At 50.8% G+C, this 21,783-nt stretch overlaps 10 protein-coding genes across 10 annotated transcripts; 5 read left to right on the plus strand and 5 right to left on the minus strand.

Annotated features, from left to right (window-relative positions):
* Positions 1-1,096: 1,096 nt before the first annotated feature.
* Positions 1,097-4,290, plus strand: ATNIH1004_010080 (uncharacterized protein; the record flags this gene model as incomplete). Its single annotated transcript, XM_033574657.1, has 3 exons — positions 1,097-1,692; positions 1,745-3,342; positions 3,464-4,290. The coding sequence occupies 3 exons, from the start codon at positions 1,097-1,099 to the stop codon at positions 4,288-4,290; spliced, it is 3,021 nt and encodes a 1,006-aa protein (XP_033422675.1).
* Positions 4,291-4,747: 457 nt separating this feature from the next.
* ATNIH1004_010081 (uncharacterized protein) lies at positions 4,748-5,084 on the minus strand (the record flags this gene model as incomplete). Its single annotated transcript, XM_033574658.1, has 2 exons — positions 4,748-4,811; positions 4,879-5,084. The coding sequence occupies 2 exons, from the start codon at positions 5,082-5,084 to the stop codon at positions 4,748-4,750; spliced, it is 270 nt and encodes an 89-aa protein (XP_033422676.1).
* A 22-nt stretch (positions 5,085-5,106) lies between these two features.
* Positions 5,107-6,236, minus strand: ATNIH1004_010082 (uncharacterized protein; the record flags this gene model as incomplete). The annotated part of the gene is made up of 3 exons (XM_033574659.1): positions 5,107-5,362; positions 5,726-5,854; positions 5,902-6,236. The coding sequence occupies 3 exons, from the start codon at positions 6,234-6,236 to the stop codon at positions 5,107-5,109; spliced, it is 720 nt and encodes a 239-aa protein (XP_033422677.1).
* A 278-nt stretch (positions 6,237-6,514) lies between these two features.
* On the minus strand, positions 6,515-6,974 carry ATNIH1004_010083 (uncharacterized protein; the record flags this gene model as incomplete). Its single annotated transcript, XM_033574660.1, has 2 exons — positions 6,515-6,685; positions 6,753-6,974. The coding sequence occupies 2 exons, from the start codon at positions 6,972-6,974 to the stop codon at positions 6,515-6,517; spliced, it is 393 nt and encodes a 130-aa protein (XP_033422678.1).
* Positions 6,975-8,757: 1,783 nt separating this feature from the next.
* Positions 8,758-12,025, plus strand: ATNIH1004_010084 (uncharacterized protein; the record flags this gene model as incomplete). The annotated part of the gene is made up of 9 exons (XM_033574661.1): positions 8,758-8,795; positions 8,883-9,028; positions 9,115-9,253; positions 9,314-9,391; positions 9,766-9,977; positions 10,027-10,095; positions 10,155-10,244; positions 10,315-10,509; positions 10,560-12,025. 9 exons carry the CDS (start codon positions 8,758-8,760, stop codon positions 12,023-12,025), a joined length of 2,433 nt encoding a protein of 810 aa, XP_033422679.1.
* An 87-nt stretch (positions 12,026-12,112) lies between these two features.
* ATNIH1004_010085 (uncharacterized protein) lies at positions 12,113-12,878 on the plus strand (the record flags this gene model as incomplete). Its single annotated transcript, XM_033574662.1, has 2 exons — positions 12,113-12,449; positions 12,511-12,878. 2 exons carry the CDS (start codon positions 12,113-12,115, stop codon positions 12,876-12,878), a joined length of 705 nt encoding a protein of 234 aa, XP_033422680.1.
* Positions 12,879-13,482: 604 nt separating this feature from the next.
* Positions 13,483-15,251, minus strand: ATNIH1004_010086 (MFS transporter; the record flags this gene model as incomplete). The annotated part of the gene is made up of 2 exons (XM_033574663.1): positions 13,483-13,794; positions 13,848-15,251. 2 exons carry the CDS (start codon positions 15,249-15,251, stop codon positions 13,483-13,485), a joined length of 1,716 nt encoding a protein of 571 aa, XP_033422681.1.
* Positions 15,252-16,104: 853 nt separating this feature from the next.
* ATNIH1004_010087 (signal recognition particle receptor subunit alpha) lies at positions 16,105-18,159 on the minus strand (the record flags this gene model as incomplete). The annotated part of the gene is made up of 3 exons (XM_033574664.1): positions 16,105-17,534; positions 17,583-17,868; positions 17,941-18,159. The coding sequence occupies 3 exons, from the start codon at positions 18,157-18,159 to the stop codon at positions 16,105-16,107; spliced, it is 1,935 nt and encodes a 644-aa protein (XP_033422682.1).
* Positions 18,160-18,408: 249 nt separating this feature from the next.
* ATNIH1004_010088 (protein transporter YIF1) lies at positions 18,409-19,604 on the plus strand (the record flags this gene model as incomplete). The annotated part of the gene is made up of 3 exons (XM_033574665.1): positions 18,409-18,696; positions 18,762-19,325; positions 19,383-19,604. The coding sequence occupies 3 exons, from the start codon at positions 18,409-18,411 to the stop codon at positions 19,602-19,604; spliced, it is 1,074 nt and encodes a 357-aa protein (XP_033422683.1).
* Positions 19,605-20,333: 729 nt separating this feature from the next.
* ATNIH1004_010089 (60S ribosomal eL14 domain-containing protein) lies at positions 20,334-21,666 on the plus strand (the record flags this gene model as incomplete). Its single annotated transcript, XM_033574666.1, has 5 exons — positions 20,334-20,421; positions 20,625-20,872; positions 20,938-21,075; positions 21,184-21,447; positions 21,607-21,666. 5 exons carry the CDS (start codon positions 20,334-20,336, stop codon positions 21,664-21,666), a joined length of 798 nt encoding a protein of 265 aa, XP_033422684.1.
* Positions 21,667-21,783: the final 117 nt, after the last annotated feature.

Genomic DNA, 21,783 nt, shown 5'->3' on the forward strand with positions numbered 1-21,783 from the left:
CCAGCCGATGTTCTATACGAATACTCGAGGTTACCGTCACATACTGTCCAACCCCATTCTTCTCCACTCCGGAGCATGCATTAATACCGTAATCAGCGTCATAATACGGCCCCTCCATCACGGATCTTCCATCTATCCATTCCATCCGCTTTCTATGATTCCATCCACAATTCCACCTCTCCCTGTCTAACTCTGACCACCCCTGGATCACTCGACCTTGGCTTCAGCCTATCTGGACTACTATAAGTAATCCTACTCCATAATTAGCCTTCCATGCCACCATGTCTCCTCCTCCTCCTTACAGACTCCCAGCGGAGAATCGGTGGCACGTGGTGGTCAGGCCGACAACTGCTCTAGTCCGAATAAATTAATAATAGTATATGATCGTCGATCCCCCCATCGGAGCTGCTCTTCTGCAGGCCAATTTTCTTTGTAAACGACCTGTGTGTGGCAGTCTTTATCCTGCGCCTCAATCTTCCTATTGGTTAGTGCCTCTATTGAAGCCATAAAAACAGTCGATTTTCTGCTGCAGACGCAAACTGACGACTTACCATCAGTATCTCGCGCCTTTCTTTGTTCCAGTTCCTCTAACATCACCCCGGTTATAGGATATCTCTTTGAGGGTCGGAACTCAGCTATCTTGCCGAATTCCAGGATTGTTTGACTCCTGCTAGTATAGCAGGAGTGCTCTTCTTTCACCTCCCTAAAGCCATTTGATCTCCGTAGAAAGAAAGAAAACAAGGAGTCAAGGCCTCGGTCGAAGTAACACAGTTCTATATTAGCAACAAAAGGAAGCACAGACTAGCAGTTTTGGATAATGTACACTTGCGAAACGACTCCCAGGCAACTTGCTGTCTAATCAGTCACAGCCACGATTCCTTTACATCACTTATATCCTGGTGGAAAGGGAATCCGGACTTCTACCCACTTCCACCGACGATTAGGTTCTCTCCTTTTTCTCTCTCTCTTCGGCTTGATTTTGAAATAGCTGCCTTCGGCCATTGGACGCGAGTTAAACACCCCTTTGTTTTACAAGATGAGGACGTTGTCCCCTGTTGCGTTTTCTTCAGCCCCTTCGAGGCAGTCAGAGAATACAATGGCATCTTTAAGAGGCCGAGTCTCGCCCCTGCCCCCTAGAAACGATGCATACTGGTTCGATGATGAGATGGATGATGACGATGGGCGGCCCATCTCTCCCATGTCTGATCGAAACCTGCATCGATCGGGAACTCATTTCCTCCGTTTTTTCCCGGAGCTCTCCTCTCATTTCACACTCGCATCTCCAACAATTGCAACTCCGCAGACGATAGACTTTCCTCGCCCCGACTCGCCCACAGAGTATGGCCTGGAACCTCACTGCTTGCCGGAGTCTGCAAGACAAACATCATCTTCGTTGTCGTCAAATGAGCTATTCGATCGTGCCTCGTCGTGCTACAGTTGTCGATCATCCGTGACCAGCCAGAGTTCTGACGCCGGCAAGTCTGCGTCTAACCCCACAGAGACATTCTCCGAAATGTCCCCTGCAGTTGCAGGTGTATTCGATGATAGTGCACCTATGCGGCACGCTCCTCACAGCCCGTTAAAGAAAATGCCGACCTTGGCGGAGTTGAAGGATAAGCCGCTTCCCTTGGAGCCGATAATTCAATTAGCTCCATTGTCGTTCCGACACAATGCTCGAGATCAGCCTCAAGGGTTCGGTGATCGGCTGGGCGACCCTTCGACCAACCGAATGCATTCTGGAAAGGCGAAGCGTGGCCATCATCCGACTCTCTCTCTCCCAAGCAGCCGAGGATCTGGAAAACGCTCTTGCTGGGCTTGGGGACAAGCCTCTTCCATCGTCGAAACCGTTGTATGTACTCGACGAGCCCTTGCAGATAAGCCGGGGAAACATGGACATGATTCCTACCCGAAGAGCACCTCCACCCCCCATTGATGTGCAGCGAAGTCAACAGTTACGCAGTGCGAAATCACGCGAGGATTTGAAACCGAAGAAGACACCTAAGAATAAAGCACCGTTCTCGTTTACTTTGCCCGGTTTCGGTCGCAAGGCTAACCGACTTGACACGCGATCACCCAGCAGTTGCGATATGAGGTCAGAAGCCGGGTCACCGTCACCAGTGGTCCGTGAGGAAGTGTCGACACCTACGAAGTTCGAGGAAAGATATAATTCGATGGAACTCCCAGTATTTATGAAGTTCGAGTCTCCACCGCCGCCACCGCCGCCGTCGTCTTTCTACACTAGCGAACAGGAATTGCGTCTGCAACTTCCTCGCCTGCAGACTGACGAAATCGAAGGGATGTACTCAAGATCTCCCAGCCGCGCAGGAAACATGACAAACGGTAGCACCAGCCCAGCCCCAATATTAATACTCGAGAGAGACCAAGACGATGCCTACGAGGAGAAAATATTTATTTCATCTAGCAAGGACACGCATTCGAATACTAATGGTGCGTCTTATGATCAAGAAACAATGCAGATCCTGGACATGATCTACGAGCTCGATGGAGACTACCCCGAGCTGCGAGTTGACCCTGCCCCTGCTATCTCAGTCCGTGGATCATTGGTGACCATGCCCGCTAATCTACCCGACAAGATTGTTCTTACAATCCTAGAACAGGCGTGTTCACTCCCTGATCTCTTTCATCTTGCGGTTGTTTGCAAACAATTTTATCGTATTTTCAAGGACCATGAACTGCGGCTGATGAAATCTGTTGTCTTTACAATGTCCCCACCGGCGTGGGAATTGCGCGAAATGAGCCCGGCTTGGGATAGCGAATGGCAGATCCTAGTCGATCCCGACGCTCCGGTGCCAGACTATACCCCCTCCCTTTATCTGCAACGCTACGCCCAAGATATATTTACGCTCGTCCAAATCAAAGGCCTTATATTAGCTCGATGCGATACTTTTGTTCGGCCGGAGACAAAAGGCGGTCTCTTGGGTACCGATGAGTCCCGGGCAATGGCGATCGATGACGCCTTTTGGCGCATCTGGACGTTCTGCCGTCTTTTTGGTTGTGGAAAGAATAGAGAAGGTGATATTGTTGGCCAGTTGGACTGGATAGATGGAGGTATTGCAGCCATGGATAGACGCACCTCCACGTCCATGTCCGTCACTGATCCATTTGGCACGAACAGTGCTCTGTTCGATCCCCCGGATGGGTTTGCAGAAGGTAACAAATGCGGTTTGTCGCAAGATCAACTGTACGATATGACGGAAATGTGGACTTGCATGGGCGTACTGCTCCAACCACTTCATGGCAAGTGCCGAGAGGCACGGGACGCTGGAATATTTGACGGCCATGGTGTTCCAGAAAACGATGCTGTAGAGGAGGCAGTCCTGGGTTAGTTTTTCTTTTGCTTCCACCCATCTTTTTTTTCTTTTCTTTTTCTTTTTTTTTTCTCTTTTATTTCCCGTTAGATTTTTCTTTTCCATGGTCAAGCTAACGTTTTCCGAATGGACAGAAGAGTGGACTTACTACGTTCTATCGCTTGGACCTTCAGCAGTCTTGAATATTGGATTGACATGCTCCACAGGAAATGTCACTGAGGCCTTCCAAAAAGCTCGCTCGCTGGGTTTGACAAAGTGGGAGCTGGACGAGTCAGGTGTCGGTCGGTCCAACTTTCTAAAAGAGGCTGTCTCGAGGGCTTATAGGCCTCGGGAGGACCTTCTTCTAGGAACATCACGACTGTCAAAAGACAGCTCGCGGCCGTCAAGTTCTCGCGGTCATCATTCGCGGGCAAGCACTGACTCCAATGGGAGCAAGTCTCAAATCCCCAACCATCGTCGAAGACAAGCTGTTTATGCTGAACAACTTCGAAACCGGAGAAGAGACCAACAAGGCCATAGCAGCCATGCTTTATCAAATGAGCGTCCGATCTCGAACTATGGCGTGATAATGAATCACTTGGAGGGTCAGCCACACGAGCGGCTTCCGCCACTGGCTGCTTCAGGTGAAAGGGCATCTCCGAGGCCTTCCTCCGGTGAACAGTATACGCAGCGTCTCCGGGTCCCTCGACCTGTTGCTTCGTCCCAGCCGCAGGTCCGCGATCCCGTCGACCAAGCCATCGACATGATGGTCGGTGAGCTCGGCTTTAATGTAGACGACGCCAAGTGGGCATTGAAGATCACCGATACAGGGGAAGGGATTGATGTCAATTCCGCGGTGGCACTGCTGATGAGGGGGCACAGGAACTGCGAGCTTAACAGGGACATGTCCCAACAATCGCAGCCCAGCAGTCTTTTATCGACAGTTATGGCCAGCCCGGCATCTGGGTGGAGGTGGACCTGATCCATCTGTTCTTGGTGCTCATCCCTGCAATTTTTTGAGCGTTTGCATCTTCAATTACGATTTACAAATTTTTCAACCTTTTTTTCTTATTTGTTTGTTTGAGACCGTTTGCGTTGCATTTTTCTTTCGTTCGATACCCACTATGTACATACAATCATTCCTTGGATTGCAAAAGACGGTGTACGTCATAAAGGCCTAGCTTGAGGCAATTTGTTGGAGGCTTGTTGCATCATTTGATAGATACAGGAAGCGTTTGAATTATTCATGTTGCAGATACATTTTGATCACTCAACAATCACATAACACAGTGGAAATCGCAGCTCACTGGTGGATATACACAGTATACATTTGTCCTCAATGGAAATCTAAATTCAGCTTATTTTGGCGGAGAGATCAATGTCTGACATGAAGTTTTCATAAGTGGCGATATCTAGAATGGCACAGTCGCACTGAACCGTCATAGCTCGCGCTGGAAGTTCCAATGCTCGGAGATCTCTTGGAACTGACGGGCTTGGCACCCACTACGATCAGAATACCTTGCTGTACGCTCTCTGGCTTCTGCGTGACTCCACCGTCACGACTCCGTACCAATTCACCGGCTCCGGACAAGCAGAGGAGGCTACCTTGACATCCAGCACATTGACCAACGTTTCCTTAATGAGGTCCGCTGCCTCGCCGGTGCCACCGAGCGCCTTGAGATGACCAAAGATTACCGTGATCCAGTAGCGAATCTGTCCGTTGGCTCGCAGGGTCGAGACGTGCGCACCGCGGGGAGTAAACGTGGCGTCGAACATGGTAGAACGCTGGCCATGATGGTCATTTTGCAGACTCCTTTGACTCGCCATGCGCGTAGATAAGCGATCGCTTCATGCCGATATCGAACGACAGGGCGCCAGCAGATGCGACGGCCGTCTTGATCCCATTAAATGCCACCGGGTCGTATCTGTCGCCAATGATGATAGTGATGCGAAGACTGGCGATGGTAGGCTCACTGGGCGGAAATTTCATCTGCGAGAGATGCTTGGAGCGCTTCCCGTGGTCGGACGATATGCCTTCTCCAGCACATGAGCACCTGCAGTTTCAGCGACCTGCTGGGCTAGACCCAGGACGATTTCAGCGCGACGATAGCCGGCTAGTCGGGTGTAGACGGTGGGGTCATCGCAATGGTCTATCTCGAAGCCAAATGCCTTCTTTATATGCTCTTTTTTTGTGGGCAGACATGGAGTGGTAGAAAAGTTGGGCCTGGTTGATGTGTTCGCGGAACTTGGCACTCCGAGCTCGCTTCTTAAGGCCGCCAATCTTCTCTGATATGACTCGAAGCCTCCTTGGGGAGACACAGGGGTTGCGGCCTCGAAGGGATTGGGCCAGTACTTGACGGTACCCTTTGCGATGCGATGACGCTTCTGTCGCGATTGTGGCTCACTACAGGACAGACCTGGCGATTGATGGGAATTTCCTCCCAAATGTCGCCCAATCCAATCGACTGATCTGGGTATCGAAGTAGGAAAATTTTCGGCCCTGCCGCAACGGATCGTCGGAAAAGTCAATGCCGGGCACGACATGGCTGGTGCAGAAGGCCACTAGCTCAGCTTGAGGGAAGAACTCGTCGACGATTGCGTGTGATTGGCAATATGGAGCTCAATCGCAACGTCGACGAGTTCTTCGGGCCAGATTTTAGTGGCAACCAAAATGGCGAACACAAAGTGGCCCTGTTTCTCTTCGGGGATGACTTGGATAGCGAAGGCCCACTTGGGATACGCTTTATTGTCGATGGCTTCTATCAGGTCCTTGCGATGGGAGTCCGGGTCCTGTCCGGCCAGCTTCAAGGACTCATCCCACACCAGGGAATGCACTCCCAAATGAGGGATCCAGAGGAACTTGACGAAATGTCGCTTACCTTCCTTGTTGACCGGCACGAAGGTGTTGGCGCCAAAGCCCTGCATCATACGGCCAGACCGCGGAATCGCTGTCTGACGTGACTAACATGAACAAGAGTGTGGCTTCGGGATGGAGATCCACGAAGTTTCAGAAGTTGTTATGGGCTGTCCGGCCCAGGGGCACTTCATTATATGGTTCGTTCGGGCTTGACCGAATGGACTCTGCAGATGGGTTAGCCACGCGCAGGCCATTTAGCAAAAAGTCACTTATACCAAAATCAGGAAACTTGACGGCATCTTGGATGAAGAAGACGGGGATGTTGTTATTCACGATGTCATTTGCTTCCCTAAACTGTGGAGAAACGAACGAACACCGGCGTGTTCCTGGAAGTGTCGGTCAAGACGCCCGCATAGGTGACATCTTCAGCGCCCTCCAGCAGTTGGAAGTTTCCGAACGCTCCAGTGCCACGAGCATACAACACTCTTTCAGGGACCCGCTCACAGTCGAAGCGATGGATCTAGAGCATGTTAGAATAAAACGCCGTGTGTTGAAGACGGTCTCGTCTGGCTATACCTTTCTCGTACGATCTGATCCTCCTGGAGTGATAGCCTCGAGTTATCCTCATCCACAGGTAGAAGCCATTGATTAGTATTTCTGATACGCTCTCCATGATCGGCTGTCAGGGGCTGTTTGTTATGTACATTGGTCGTGTCATTGGCCAGATCTACTAGTTTTCTATCCTTCGATGACGCGTTTTGGGCGGCTTCTTGGGATTTGCTTAGGTCTTCTACAATGACAGCCGCCATTTTACCGACTCAGGCGTATCAATTTTCGATTATATGAACAAAACAACCAATGCGATTACATTCCATGTGTCTAATTCCCAGAGCTGTCATAATGGGTTATTAAAATGGGGTTGAAGTATCGCCTTCTGGGCGTAAAGATGACGTTCCGAGCAACCAAAAACGTAACCTAGACCTCTGCTCTTCAACTCCACCACATCCTTGTCGGATTTATGGTCGACGGTCAATATTATTTGATGTTGTTGATGCTGAGAGATAGTCGCCATCCATGGTGCGACGCCGATCACCATCCACCAAACTTTCCAGGATTCTCTCTCCTGAGGAACCAGACCATAACGCTCGGTGTATCCACAGTAGAAACCCTCCATGGACAGACGACACGCAACAACCAGGCATTACTATGGAGATGACAAAGTCCTTGCAGAGATGATCGTCTTAAATCGTCGACTATGGGAAGGTTTTCCTAACGCTGTGGTGCATCTACAGGAAAACAAAGGCCATGAATATCACTCCGCAACAGCCAGTAGAGAGAAGGTTCATGACAATTTGAGTTCTTGGAGGCGAAGGGACGAAGCTTATCTGTTATAGCAGGTATACCTCTACTCTCTAGGACTCAAGGATTCATCTAGAGCTGGTTTTGATGACGCTATCGACATCCCTGACCACCAGAATGGTGGATCTTGGTGCTTGATTAGGTCATTTATCCTACGAATGCAGGATCGTAGCATAGAAAGGAATCCCCCCCTACGGATTTATTGATCGATATGCTTAATATAGTTATAAAGGACGGCCTCATGATATCGATGAAGGTTATGGAAAACTTCCTTCGCGTTCTTCAGAATTTAACTTTAATTATTTCATTTTTTCGGCAACAAACGTGGCGTGCACTATGACCACACCCTACTTACATCCATGAACGCAGGAGCCAACCCGACGTTGTGACGGAGTAGACTATTGCCCCAACTATGTCATCTGCCATCAATTATTGGATGCACCTTGAAGGGTTGTGATGTATCACTTCGAGCTGCGAATGTTCGTGGCGATCGGCAACGACCAGTTCGTTTGTCGGTCGTTCAAAGATGCCAGGTGGGACGCCAAACACATCGTCTGGACCAGATAAACTACGAATGCAATTTCAAAGAGCGGAATGGAGTTCTCACATCTATAAATACAGGCATGGACAGAAGCCACAAGTCCTGGAGCTTAGACGATGCGGTGAATCCATTCTCTCGATGGTCGACGCAAGGGGTCCACAATGTTTATTGAATCGCGCCAGGGAGTGAAACGAGGAGACCAGGAGACTCGACTCATCGTCTGCAGAGCTGGGTCACCGATTGATTCATCCAGCATTGGATGGAATGGCCGCAGAGAAGGGAAAGTATCGAACACAATTGTCTCTCCCTGTCTCCAATTATTCCATCGATCAATATCTCTACCTCGCCCGCCCACCAAACTCCTTAGCCTGCCTACGTTCCGCAAAGGATGCGAGGGATGACAAGCTCTGACTCCAGTCCTTGAAACGAAGAAAGTATGCGAGAAGGCCGTTTACTGTTGGCGGAGAAGTCTTGCATATGCGCGCCAGCAGATCCCACAGTTCATTGAAAATGACGCCTCACCCGTTCTTTCATGTCTGAGTTCATTCTCGAATTTCTATCTGAAACCTCACGGAAGACCGTGAACCCTTGGACCTATTCGTCTTCTTTTTTTCTTGCTTCCTTGGCTTCGTCCCTTGTCCCATTCCTCGCCTCTCTTGTCTCCGTCGCCTCACTTTCCTCCAATGGTGACTATGACGTGCGCTCGTTACACATCGCTTTCTTCTGAAAGGTGAGCTCATGCAACCTCGCTGCATCCCCGGCTGCGGCTCTTACAGCAATCAGTGTGCCCACTGACTGTGTGTACCGATTGACCCAGTGATGTTCCCGAGACGAGTCTGGAATTCGAGAAGCAGATTACACTAGGCGATGCACCGCACACCACCCCCAGCCGGTTGAAAGCCAAAACGCGTATCCTCCGAGCGTCCGATGTCCTGTTGTCTTTGGTTGGGAAACCCACGAGTGGTACGCACTTTCTCCGGCTACCGGCATATCGATGCATGAGAGGTCGACCTCTGAGAATGCTAATATGGCAAACATTGAACCTCCAGATACGCGACAGGCATCAGCCGGCATAGAGAACTTCCAGGAAGTCGTCCGTCTATTCCCGCCGTTTCGAGATGATGATGCGGCCACCTTTGGGGCAGTCGACGTCAAATGTCCCGATTGTGATGCTGTCTTTTCTTCTCCGTGCGATTCCCTTCCCTATTTCCGCAAGGGGGACAGCTTGTTTTGACCAGCCATGCGTAGGACCGAACTCAAACAGCACTATCTCACTCGCTTCTGCCCCGGCGCTGCCGTCGCCGTATACGTGATGACACGGGATCGGTAATTGCATCTTTCCAGTGGATGAGGAGGAGGTATACTGATGAGTCTGGGTCCCTCTTAGTTTAATTACAAAAGGCTATCGTATGGAGAAACGGCTTATCCCGCTCGATTGCCGCCCTATCCGTTTCTTTTGCAATAGCTGCGAGAGGCACTTCGCTGTCGGTGACCATGATGAGGAAAAGGTGGACAGGCAGCGGCGTAGGACACCCCTTCACTCCCTTCACCGTCTCTTCCAGTCCCTAACGATCTGTCCTCGCAGGTGCACCCTCATTCGTCAAATGCAAGCATTGCGGAGAAAAGTGCAACATCTCGTTAGTTACTACCCCTGATCATGCGCTCCATGACCAGTCAGCAGTGATTCTTACACCTTGCAGATATGAACCCGTCTTAAATGATCCCCGTGACGACGCTAGTTTCCGAGATGTTCAGAGAGATCTGGCAAACATCAGTCACAGTCGAAGCTCCAGTCTTGCTTCTCCGAGGAACCCTTTGGGTTCCAAGTTCCCCACGAGCATAGGATTCGGTGGTGAGCAGCAGTCATTTGCGCAGCGGGCTAGGAAATTTCGGGATTCGTGGTCTCTCAGGAGTATGGGTTCTATCATCTCAGTGTCTTCTATATAGCTGATCCCTGCTAGAATTTTCGCAAAGTGACGAAGATGAACTAGTAGCTATCAGTTTTGCTGGGTTATATGATCTAGAGAGAGGTAGGTGTCCCGGTTGTGAGTAGTCAATGTTCTTTGATGTTGACGCTAATTGAACTCAGTGCACGCTCCTAACGGCGTGTACCAACAGTTTGAGGGCAGTTCGACGGGCCCGACTCATGAACAGTCGGTGGCGAGCTTCACGTCGAGCGGTATGAGCAATATCCACCGACAACCTGGCCTCGAGACTTTACAGAAAGTGCTGACAGGAGCTGTCCACAGCAAACGGCATGCCGTTCATAGACTGCAAGGGGGACAGTTTGGCCCTTTGTGCCGAGGATGAACATTACAGAAGTAATTTGCAGGCCAGCTCGGATGGGGCACTGATAGATGAAAATGACAGCTCTCGAAGTACCCCCGTATCACCTCGGAGGCAATCCTTCCTCCAGAAGATTTTCGGTCGAAAGACGCCCAAAGGTCTGTTCGCCCCATTCTTCACGTTGAGCTGTACAACTGAGTCTATCTAGGGTTATCACGCTCACGATCTACGGTAAATCGGGGCAAGAAACTGATCAAACGAGCAAATACCATACGATTCTCGCTAGTCGCCAAATACTCCAGAAGTGAAAGCAGAGCAGCCACTCGGGAAAGTGTCCGAATATCAGAGGAGACACAGCCAGTCAATTCATCAGAGCCGGGGCAGGATCCAAACTCTCCTGCGGTTTGCGACACCGAGTACATTATGCTACTACGGGGCAGTCAGAATATTTTCATCCACATGCAATACATCTCAGGGGGGGCGGTGGTCCACGATGCGTCCGGACGTCAGCGGGTTCTTCAAATGGACGAGGTGGCTCAGCTTTACCTCCAGCTAAAGGATGAGATGTCGGCTGCTACAGTCTGGTCCCGAACACTGACAACCAGATTGCGAGCTGAGGCGGCGCTGAACCAGGGAAACTACAAGGCAGCCGTTGTTGAATATCGTGATGCCTTGAAAACGCTTGAAGGAACCCCGGCGCTGGATGTTGACAAGTTGTCACGGGCTGCCATGCTGCATTCGCTGGGCCAGGCATATTGCAACCTGGACATGACGACCGAGTCCGAGGCATGTTACTTAGAATCTCTGGGATTGTACAAGCGTACTCTAGGGAGGGATAACCAGAAGAACTATGCCGTGCTTCACAACCTCGGGGCTCTCTGCGAGAGGGATGGGTATGCCACCGAGGCGGCCGCATTATATGAGCGTTCTTTCGCCGGGCGATTGAAGACCCTCGGTACCAATGCCCCCGAGACACTCAATAGCATGCAGGATCTTGCTTCTCTAAAAGTTCTACTGGGGGATCTGAAGTCAGCCCTGCTTCTCCTGGAGAAAGCGGTTCCGGCTCTCGACACCGTATTTGGACTGCAGAACGCAACGACGCTGAATGCGATGAACCAATTGTCCCTGCTTTACCAGAAACTCGGTCTAGATAAAGAATCCCGAACCGTCTGCGCGCGAATCATCCCTCCTTGCAGAGCCGTATTCGGCATCACCAGTCCCATCACCAGAGACGTCGTCGTGCGCTATCTGCAAAGCTTAGAGAACTTCGACTTTCCCGCTGACATCAAGGACGTCCTGGACCAGTATCATCGGTCTCGCGATCCGGACGCTCTCCGCGTCATCCATCGTTTGGGTCGGTCGTACATGGATGCGGGCCTCAACCGAGACGCAGCAGACCTGTTCGAAGCCTTGGTGGAGGACTTCCTGGCCGTCCGGGGCCCCGAAGCCCCGGAGACCTTCGATGCCCTCAGCGCCCTGTGTGTGTCCCGGGAACACCTCGATTCCGTGGACAAGGCGATCCTGGCCTATAAACAGCTGGTGCACATGGCGAGCAGAACGCCCGAAAACCATCACTCACGCAAGAGGATCGCATATGCAGAGAAGCGCATCTCGGAACTGAATCGTCGACGAGACATCCTCGCGGGCGAGAGAAAGGATTGGGATGCTGCATGAGCCGGGGCGATGTCAGACTTGTGAATGTCCGACGACGGTTCTCTGCAACAGTAAGTTCTCTCTCTATATATCTATCTACATAGCCCTATGCTGACCCCAACAGCCTGCAAGATCTTCCGCTTCTGCAATGAATCCTGCCACCAACGCGGTCTTACCATCCACTTCCCCTACTGCATTCCATCAGTATCACTGAGAGAATCCAAATCTCTGGCCGTCAAACCCAAATGCCCAACGTCCGCACGAGACCAAGCAATCTCGAAGATCCGCCGCTTTGGTAGCCACCGCGCCGTCAACGTCACCGCCAGCTACACATTCTATCTGGACCCACGCAATTTCACCACATTCCGTATGCGTCTCAACTCCTCCGCCAACACCGTCATCCTCTTCTCCCTGGATTCCGACATCCAATACGCCACTATCGATAGTCCCCCTCTGGACATGTCTCTCAGCATGACCAGCTCTTCCTTCCACCACCACCTCCACAGCCTCATCCTCCATGGCTGCCGGCTTCCGAGGTATCCAATGGCTCTCCCCAGACCGTCAAGAAGCAATCTGCTATGTTCCCGCAGAAGCAGAAGCGGAGCCAGAGGCGGAATCCTCCCGTTCTTCCCCTTCCCCTTACCAGTCGCAGTCCCAGCCACAGTCACGATATGTTCTCGTCACCCCCGGCAGGGAGATGTTGAAATCCTTCATTGAGAAACGCATCACGGTGCGCAGCGGAGGCGGCGACGGGGAACGCTTTCGGAGCCTCGAGTTGCCGGATTCAGAACTCATCGAGTATGCACAGGGCCTCCTGTTGACGGGGTACTTGGGGGAGGCGTTTATGTATGTTGTTGAGTGGGTGTGGAAATGATTGTATTTTTCTTTTCTTTTTCTTTTTTTTATTTTGTTTGTTTTGGCTTTGGGGGGGAGGTAGCTTGGTCGGTTCTAACTCTTTCGTGGCACGTAAAATAACTTGGGGTATACAGGATATATATACTTTATGTGTGGACTGGATATTTCGTTTTATTTTTATTTATTTTGTTTTGTTTTGCAATCATCTAGCGCTTTGGTTGTTGCACTTTGTCTCTTTCTTTCTTAAATGGCTGTATGGGTTCAATCTGAAGATGGAAGATGTTCTTTCATATATGCAATCGTCCGACTCCAACTTACAAATTGGTGCCTACAAAGAAAATACCAAAACTAATATTCTATTCTATACAAGTATCCTTTTTTTATTTTCCATTTCTATAACTTAGTACTATTAGTTCACCCATACTCTCAAGTCTGGATTCTTGAGCGTCCAAGGCATCTCGCTTTGGGATCTACTTTTCCTCGCTTTGAAAGACACATACATAAACACACGCAAAAAGCCCTAAACACCGTTCCAGGGAATTCGTAACAAATACAGGTACTAGCCAAGGTCGTTGAATCGTAATGCGGAAGCGCAGAGGATTTCTTCCGAGCTATCTATCTATCTACCCTCTTCTCTCTCGCTCATAAGGGGGGGTGTCCTCCTCGTCAGATTTGTAGGTTTCGTCACTGTCGTTGTCATAGTCGTCCGCTTCGAGGGAGTGGCCGCGTATGCTGAAACTCAGTATAAACCCGACGAAGGAAGCGGCGGCGAATACGCCAAAGGCCATGGCTTCTCCCTTGGGTTCGATCCGCAATGCAAGGGAGAAGAGTCCGCCAGAGAGGAATGGACCCACGGCACGGCCGGCTGCGGCGAGGGTCTGGGCGAAACCATTGAGAGCGCCCAGGACGGCATGATCAGGGGCAGAATTGGTTATCTAGAAATGGTTAATCTGGTGTGGGTAGAGAAATACGTAAAGCGCATGCTTACAAGGAGCAAAGCACTGGTCAGGCCGCCCACGGTGGCGACAGTCTTAACCAGCAGGACGAAGCATAACTCCACAGCCATCAAAGCAGACTTGCCGCTCAGGTGGCTGTTGATATCATCTCCCTTGTATCCCACAAAGGGCATCAGGATAAACGAGACCACGAACCCGAAAAGACCAGCTCGGTAGGACCAGCGATTACCCATTTTTTCGCGGAGCTTGCCGAAGATGCATATCTGGAAGACGATCGTGACAAAGCCGGAAAACCCTTGCGCCAGGCCGATTTCTTCGGGAGTCAGGCCACGACCGGTGGGAGGCGCAGCTTGGGAGAAAATGGGGAAAAGCGCGTTGAACGAGATGTTACACAGGGCGAAAATAAAGTACGTGGCAAGAAGTAGGACTGTATCCCGATTCCAAATCTCATGTAAAAGATTCTCCCGGCGAGGCCCCCGGTGGCTTGATGCCTCTGAGGCCGAGTCTAGCTCACTGTCGTGATCCTGGGACTCCATCGCATGGTGTCCAATGTGACGGGGTGATTGCACCCATCGTGCACACTTCGCCGAACTCCAGAGACAGGAGAAAAACGAACGGATTCTGTGCTTGATCTTCGGGAGACTGTCAGCGTCTTCCAGGCTCTCTTCGAGAAACATCACCGAGAGTACGAAGTCTATCACAAGGATTCCTGCGGATAGGACATTCGGAGAGAGATATGGGTACGGGTTCGGCTTGCTTGGATCCCATGGAATATGGTGGAAGACCAATAGGCCACCAAGGAGGGGACCAGTGATCCCCCCCACACCATAGAGGACGGGGAGATAGGTGAAGGCTTTGGACTGGTTGCTGCGATCCGTGATTTCACCCAGGCAGGTGGACACCAGTACTTGGTTTCCGTTGACGGCCCCCATTACAGCCTGCACAATAATGGCTTGTACCAGTGTTTTGCAGAATCCGAAGGTGAGAAAACCCGCCGCGGTCAGGATGGTACCCAGTAGGATAACTGGTCTCCGTCCCACTCGATCGGATAGCCACCCCCAGAAGTAATTGGTTATAAACTGCGCTATCGCGAACGCGGTGGCAAGAGTCCCAACATATACACCGACCATTCCGGGCCCCACCTCGGGGAACGACGACACCATTTCGGGTAGGTAAGGGCTGATGGAGTTGAATGCCGTCTGTTCGCATAAGGAGATCATCGCCAGTACTGCCATCTGCTTCTTTGGCAACGGGGAGTGAGGCCCCGGTCTGGAATGATGCGACCCATCTTGCGGTTGATACAGGACCCGACCCGAGGACTCAGACTGACCTGAGTTCGGTCTTCCACGCGACTTCGGAGGCGGAGTGTCGAAAGTCTGGTAGTGGAGAGTGGATGAATGACGCCGACTGAGCGGATGTCGCTCCGACGGCTTCATGATTCCGGGGGGACGATATCACCGCGCACTTTCAGTTGGTTTGACCCAGCCCCGAGTTACGTCCAGAATCGGCGTAATCAATCCTTATGGAGGACTCTCACAACCGTGCGGCAGTAGCGCTGAGGCTCAACGGCCTCCAATCTCTCGCGATGTGGGGGGATATTTTGCCCCCGGACAATCCAGCTAGTTTGGTAGTGACAGACTGAGAAACTCGGAGTTCATACAACCATCATCATCGTTGAACCTTCAAGCGGCTGGTGAATGTAAACTGCACGACCACAGTCCAGGTAGAAGAAGCCAGTCGCGCGTTCAAAGAAGGGCTGAAAATGAAAGTGAGCAGGCCGGCCAAATCCGGGCATGGATGATGTAAGCGGTCTACATTGTTTGGGTAACTACTGAGTCAGCTGCGTCCTAAGGAATTATTGATCAACAAAACAAAACAACAGGCAGAATACTCATACTTTGGTAAATTATCCTTCTGAAGTCATTGTTGTTTCCATCAGAGACAGGGTGTCGAATATCTCTCGACCTCTGACAGCCACTGGGAGATGATGTCATCTTCCCCGAATCTCATGCAACTACTGCAAATATAACGCCCAATCCACTGAAGGCCCCTGCACTCGAAAAATGCTTTTGCAGTGTTTCATTATATGCATTGACTTTCATAGTGAGATATTTCTACGAATCAAGAGATTGCAGGTTCCCTGCGTAAGCCAATTTCGCAATTATTTTGTTCTTTTAAACGATTGTCGGTCTCTTGCTAATGCTCATTATGCCCTTTCCATGTTTAATTGCAACTTTATGAATATAAACCTATGCCAGAGAGTAGAAACGCTACACAGCACCCCCAATCCTATTTCATTAGCAGGTTAACAGCCCAAGGAACACTGAGACCTCTCAAGTCACCATAGTGCTGACCAACTCCCAAGAATACAATAGGGATCCCAGTTGCATGTACCATGCTCACAAGGGTACCAACCATGTCGCCAACGGTATCGCATTTGCTGATAATGAACCCATCTAGATTTCTCCCCGTACCAAAGGCCTGGTTGAAATTCCGGGCCTGCATCACACTGTCTGTACCGACAAGGGCTTCTCCGACCATGAAGATCTTGTCCGGTTTGGCGAACTTGGCAAACTTCTCCAATGAAGACATAAGACGTTGATCGTTATGGCGACGCCCAGCAGTGTCGATCAACACCACGTCAAATTTATGGGCGGCACCGTATCCAACGGCATCCTTGGCCACGTTTGCTGCGTCCTTGCCATATCCCTTCTCATACAGCTCAATCTCGCCAACATTCTCGCGAGAGCTGAGCTCTTTCAAATTCCGGGCGTGAACCCGAAGCTGCTCCACGGCCCCAGACCGGAATGTGTCGCACGCCGCGATCAAAACACGATAGTTGTTCTGCAGTAAGAAATAGCATATCTTCCCTAGGTTGGTCGATTTTCCGACGCCATTGACCCCGACGATCGAGATCACGTACGGGCGTGGTGCTTGCTGTTTACTGGTCGGTGAAGTTACCGTATCGATTTCCCGGAGCAAATCCAAGGAGGAGGTAGGGGTCAAAATCTTTCTCAGAGAAGACTCCATGGCCAGACGAAGGGCGGCATCGACACTTTGGAAGTTACCTGTCTTCTTCCCCACGAGCTCTCGCTGCACTCCACTACAGAGCCGAACTGCTGCCTCGCGCGCCACATTCTTCTTCAACAGATGATCTTCCATGGTCTTCAAAGGCTTCTCTAAGTCCGCTTCAGTCAGAACCTTGCCGCCAACAATGTTGCGCAGCAGTCCTCCGATCGCGTTGAACCCCGATCCGACGAGGCCAGTGGACGAGGCAGCCTTTGCTTTCTCCGCACTGTCCGCATTCTCCAAAATAGAATGGACTTCGTCTCCTAAATCCTTCAGAACGAATTGGCCTTTGCCAGTTCGGCGGCCCCAGGAGTCCTGCGCGATAGTCTCGACTGCCGGGACCAATGCCTCATCAGCGGGGGCAGAATAATCCAAGACCGTGCCATCATCTTCATCGGCCATTCCATCGGCATCCCACTTGCGGCCTTTCTTTCCACTCCCGGGTGTCTTCCCTTTGCGAATGTTCTCATCGCCGGATGAAGCGTTCGCGCTGGCGTTCGCAGCTTTGCGCGCACGGCGAGAACCACGCGGTCCACCCTTGGCGGTTAGTATATGGCTTGCGGCAGGGGTCGATGGTCGAGATGTATTGGGTGTTTGGGGAGGCGAGCTCTCATCCGAGGTCGACACACCTAGCGCAGCTTGATGCTGCGCTTGTAGGCTGTTAGCATGATGTCTCTCACCGACTAGGCAACTCATACCTTTGACGAGGCCAGGAACTGATGGCGGTGGAGGGCCGCCATTGTCAGATGAGACAAGCGGGTCTTTCTTCTCCCTATCGGCCACGAAACGTTCGGAGGCAATCCCACCCGATGAAATATTCTCAAGCTCCCGGACCTGTTGGTCGAAATATTTGTTGAACGGATATTCAATAATCCGAGCGCGAGAGCTCCGAAGCTGGTCCTTATAGAGATCAATGAACAAGGTCGAGATGTTGTCCAGTAGTTTATCGATCCAACCCAGGTGAAGCAGAGATTGGTATACAGCCTAGTAGTGATGATTTCGCCGTCAGTCCTGGGACAAAGATAGCTCAAGCAATAGATAGACAGTAGACAATACCACGAAGATCAAATTAAAGTCCTTCACTCTCTTCCATTTCAAAGTATACTTCTCCTTTTTGTAGACGGGATATGCGCTATTCGCAGTCTGGGCCTGAACCTTCTCTTCGATAAAAACATCATTGATAAGGCTGTTGATCACATGGGCACCGACTGGAGCGTATGATTTGGACCACAGAACCACGCCCGAGGTGGTCAATATCTCGAAGGCTTCTAACATTCTTGAATTCTCCTCTGTGCTGTGGTTGCGGTGGTGTGGTGAGGATGGATTGTGGTACGGTGGGGAACTTGCGGGCGGCGAACTGACAGTCCCGAAGGGCTTCTTCAGCCACGTATAAACACCTCAACCTCTTCTCCTTACACAGACCTCCTGCAACGCTCTCACTGCCGAAAAGCCCCACCCACCACGACTCGAGCGCCTTGTGGCTTCTGATTCTTCTGCATCGTTTACAATCGAACGGCGAGAAGCATGTACCGCCAGAATTTCGCTCCTCCGCCGGCGCAGTCGCCTCCGCTTCATCATCCCGTACCGCAGCATGTCTCGACCGTCCCCATGATGCGTTCACCACCTCCTCCAGCTTCTCAGCAATCCCAGACGTCCAACTATGGGAATCCCTATCAGCCGGCTCCTGCGCAAGGTGGTAGTGGGACGTACGCCCCTGGATTTGGGGGGTTCATTAATGATCCCGCCGCGCAGATGGGATTTCAGGTTGGTAAGACCGCAATGATGGCTGGACAAGAATACATGGAACAGAATGTAAGCGCTGAGATTGGCATACTCGTTTGAGCTGGACATCCTACTGACCCGCCGCCTTTCGTCAGTTCAACCGTTATGTCTCGATACCAGCCCTTAAACATTACTTTAACGTTTCCAACTCTTACGTTTTGAACAAACTGGTTCTTGTGCTTTTCCCTTGGCGACACAAGCCTTGGTCTCGTCAGCAGGCGCGCATGACGACAGCGACGACAGGTCCAAATGGCCAGATCTCTCAACAGCAGTACTCATCCATGTTCCTGCCTCCTCGGGATGACCTGAACTCGCCCGACATGTATATTCCGGTGATGGCGCTAGTCACATATATTCTCCTCTCTTCCATGCTGGCAGGGTTTAGAGGCAATTTCCATCCGGAACTTCTGGGGTCGACTACCACTACCGCGATTGCGGTCATGCTGTTTGAGATTCTTTGCTTAAAGCTGGCCATGTATATTCTCAGCATCAACAACGACTCGCAGTTGTTGGATCTCGTTGCGTACTCGGGCTACAAATTTGTCGGGATTATCCTGACCTTGGTGATATCTGAGGTTTTGACTCCGGGGAGGGGAACCGGTGGCTGGGTTGGCTGGGTCGTGTTCGTTTACACATTTATGGCCAATGCCTTCTTCCTGGTATGTGGATTCGGGCTTTGATTCCATGTGGAATCGTGTCACTGATAATTTGCCTAGCTTCGATCCTTGAAATACGTTTTGCTTCCCGACTCGACCAGCGATACCTCCATGCGCACGGGATCCATGCATACAGTTGCCCGCTCGCAGCGTAACCGTCGCACGCAATTCTTGTTCATCTACTCCTATATTGTCCAGTTTATTTTTATGTGGGTCTTGAGTCGTGAGGGGCCTGCGGCAGTGGGGTCTCCCAACGCAGCGGGCGCTGGGACGTCGTTATAAAGTCGTTGCGCTGCTGCACGTAATGATATAGATGGACCCCATGAAAAGGATTGCGGCATAGTAAGTGAAGTTCTTCGGTGAATGGCCTCATGACGATTACTATGCATGTTAGAAAAATACCATCTTCATTCTGTTTTGATTCCGCAACATTGGTCTTATAATCATGTGTCCCTTATATAGTAACGGTATGGAATAGCGTTCGAAGCGGCATGTACATATGAATCTAAGTAGACGTTTCTGTCGTCCATTTACAGACAGTACTGCATTGACAAACTCCGGAGTAAACAATGTCTACGATTACGAGTGAGAGGAATTATAAACGAAAACATGAATCAATATTTGATATTACTAACCATCGCTCGTGAAATTCTCGAATGCCCTAACATTAGTTAGACACAACATCCAATTAAGCAAAGGTTGCAAATATGTGAAAGCAATAGTCCTCAGAGATCTTGGTGATGAGGTTAATATCATTGCCAAGAGGCATCAATTACTATCTAGGCAGTGCATTTTCTTAATCATCGGAGCAGGGAGGGTTGAAAGAAAATCGCGCACAACATACCGAGGGGTCAATCTGAGAAATGCGAAAGAGCCGAATGATGGAATTCGTCAGAGCCTGTTGAAGTCTGAGTTTTCATTAGCACCATGCTAGCAAGTGTGAGATCAGGTGTGCACAGAAAAATGTTGCCAATGTATCAGAATATGTAAGAAATTAAATATCATGCCTCAATGCTGCTTTTGAAGCTCCGGCGAGAGCTTCACAGTCACTGGGTCAATCGCAAATTACCGCATCATGTGAAGACTGGAGGGGAGACAGGTGAGAATGAGGACCTACCAATAAAGTAGAAAGCAAATAGAGAAAAGAGCAAAAAGCTGGTAAATATGATCAGTAAGACATAGAGTATCGACTGAGCAAGGCAGATCCTGTGAACATCATTTCGTTTGGATGCTGCAGCCCTCAGAGAGCTTTGGAGAAGCAGAAGAATGCCAGACAAAATATTCTGACCTAAAGCTTAAAAGTAAACCGTGTCGGAACGGAAGAACCGGCGGTCCCGAGATCAGGCGCCAAGGCCACCTTAGCAGCCCTAGGCCACACAGCGGGAGGCCCTTACTGGCTGTTAAGCGAGACTCTGTGGGCAAAGGGCCGCAACACCGAAATTCGCGATCCAGCAGCCCAGAGCGACTTGTGCGTTTCGGACGATTTCTCGACAACCCCGACCCCTTCGACAACAAATTCCTTCCCACCGACCTCCCGGAGTCTGTCGACCGTGAGTTTTCGTTCGCCTTGAACGTGATCCTGTGACGGTGTTACTGAGACGACTACTTTTTTTAGGAAGCCTTCGCCATGGCCGATATCGATGTCAAGATTGCTCAATGGAAGCTCGTTGAGGTTGGCCGTGTGGTGCTGATCCGCCGCGGCCCCTACACCGGCAAGCTCGCTGCTATCGTTGAGATTGTCGACCACAAACGTGTATGTTTTTTGTTGCCCCGGGGTTATACAGTTGGGGGAAAGGAATATGAGCTATAGTGCAAGGAAATGGAAACCGGTGGTGATGTTGACATGAGTCGCGAATGATAGGTTCTGGTCGACGGTCCTTCCACCGAGGAGAACAAGATCGTGCCCCGTCACGTCCTCCCTCTCGCCCACGCCACCCTCACCCACTTCGTCATCCCCAAGCTGCCCCGTGCTGCCGGTACTGGCCCTGTGAAGAAGCTGTGGCAGAAGAACGAGATCGATGGCAAGTGGGCCAAGAGCAGCTTTGCCCAGAAGACCGAGAGCGCCGAGCGGAGGAAGAACCTGAATGACTTCGAGCGCTTCAAGGTCCTCAGACTCAGGAAGCAGGTACGTTGAATTTGTTTGTTTGGATGGGTTCATTCTCGACTGGAGGATAGGAAGTCCTTGATGGTGGAAACGGCGAGGGCAAAACACTGAGGAGTGCTGAAATCTCTCATAACTACGGCGGAGATTTTTAATGACCATGGCTGACTTGAATTTCCACAGGCTCGCTACGAAGTCCAGAAGGCTCACGCCAAGATCCGGGCGGCTGCTCCTAAGTCATAGATGGTTTATTATGAGGTTCGGTGCATAGTTTGATGGGGTGCCTTGGGACGGTTTTACTCATGCTGAGGGTTTATTTTATTTCAGCAAAAAGAACGCTGTATTCTTTATCATGGACAG

The sequence above is a fragment of the Aspergillus tanneri genome, assembly GCF_003426965.1.
Source record: "Aspergillus tanneri strain NIH1004 chromosome Unknown AapTan_5_pilon_pilon_pilon, whole genome shotgun sequence".
Taxonomy (NCBI): Eukaryota; Fungi; Ascomycota; class Eurotiomycetes; order Eurotiales; family Aspergillaceae; genus Aspergillus; species Aspergillus tanneri.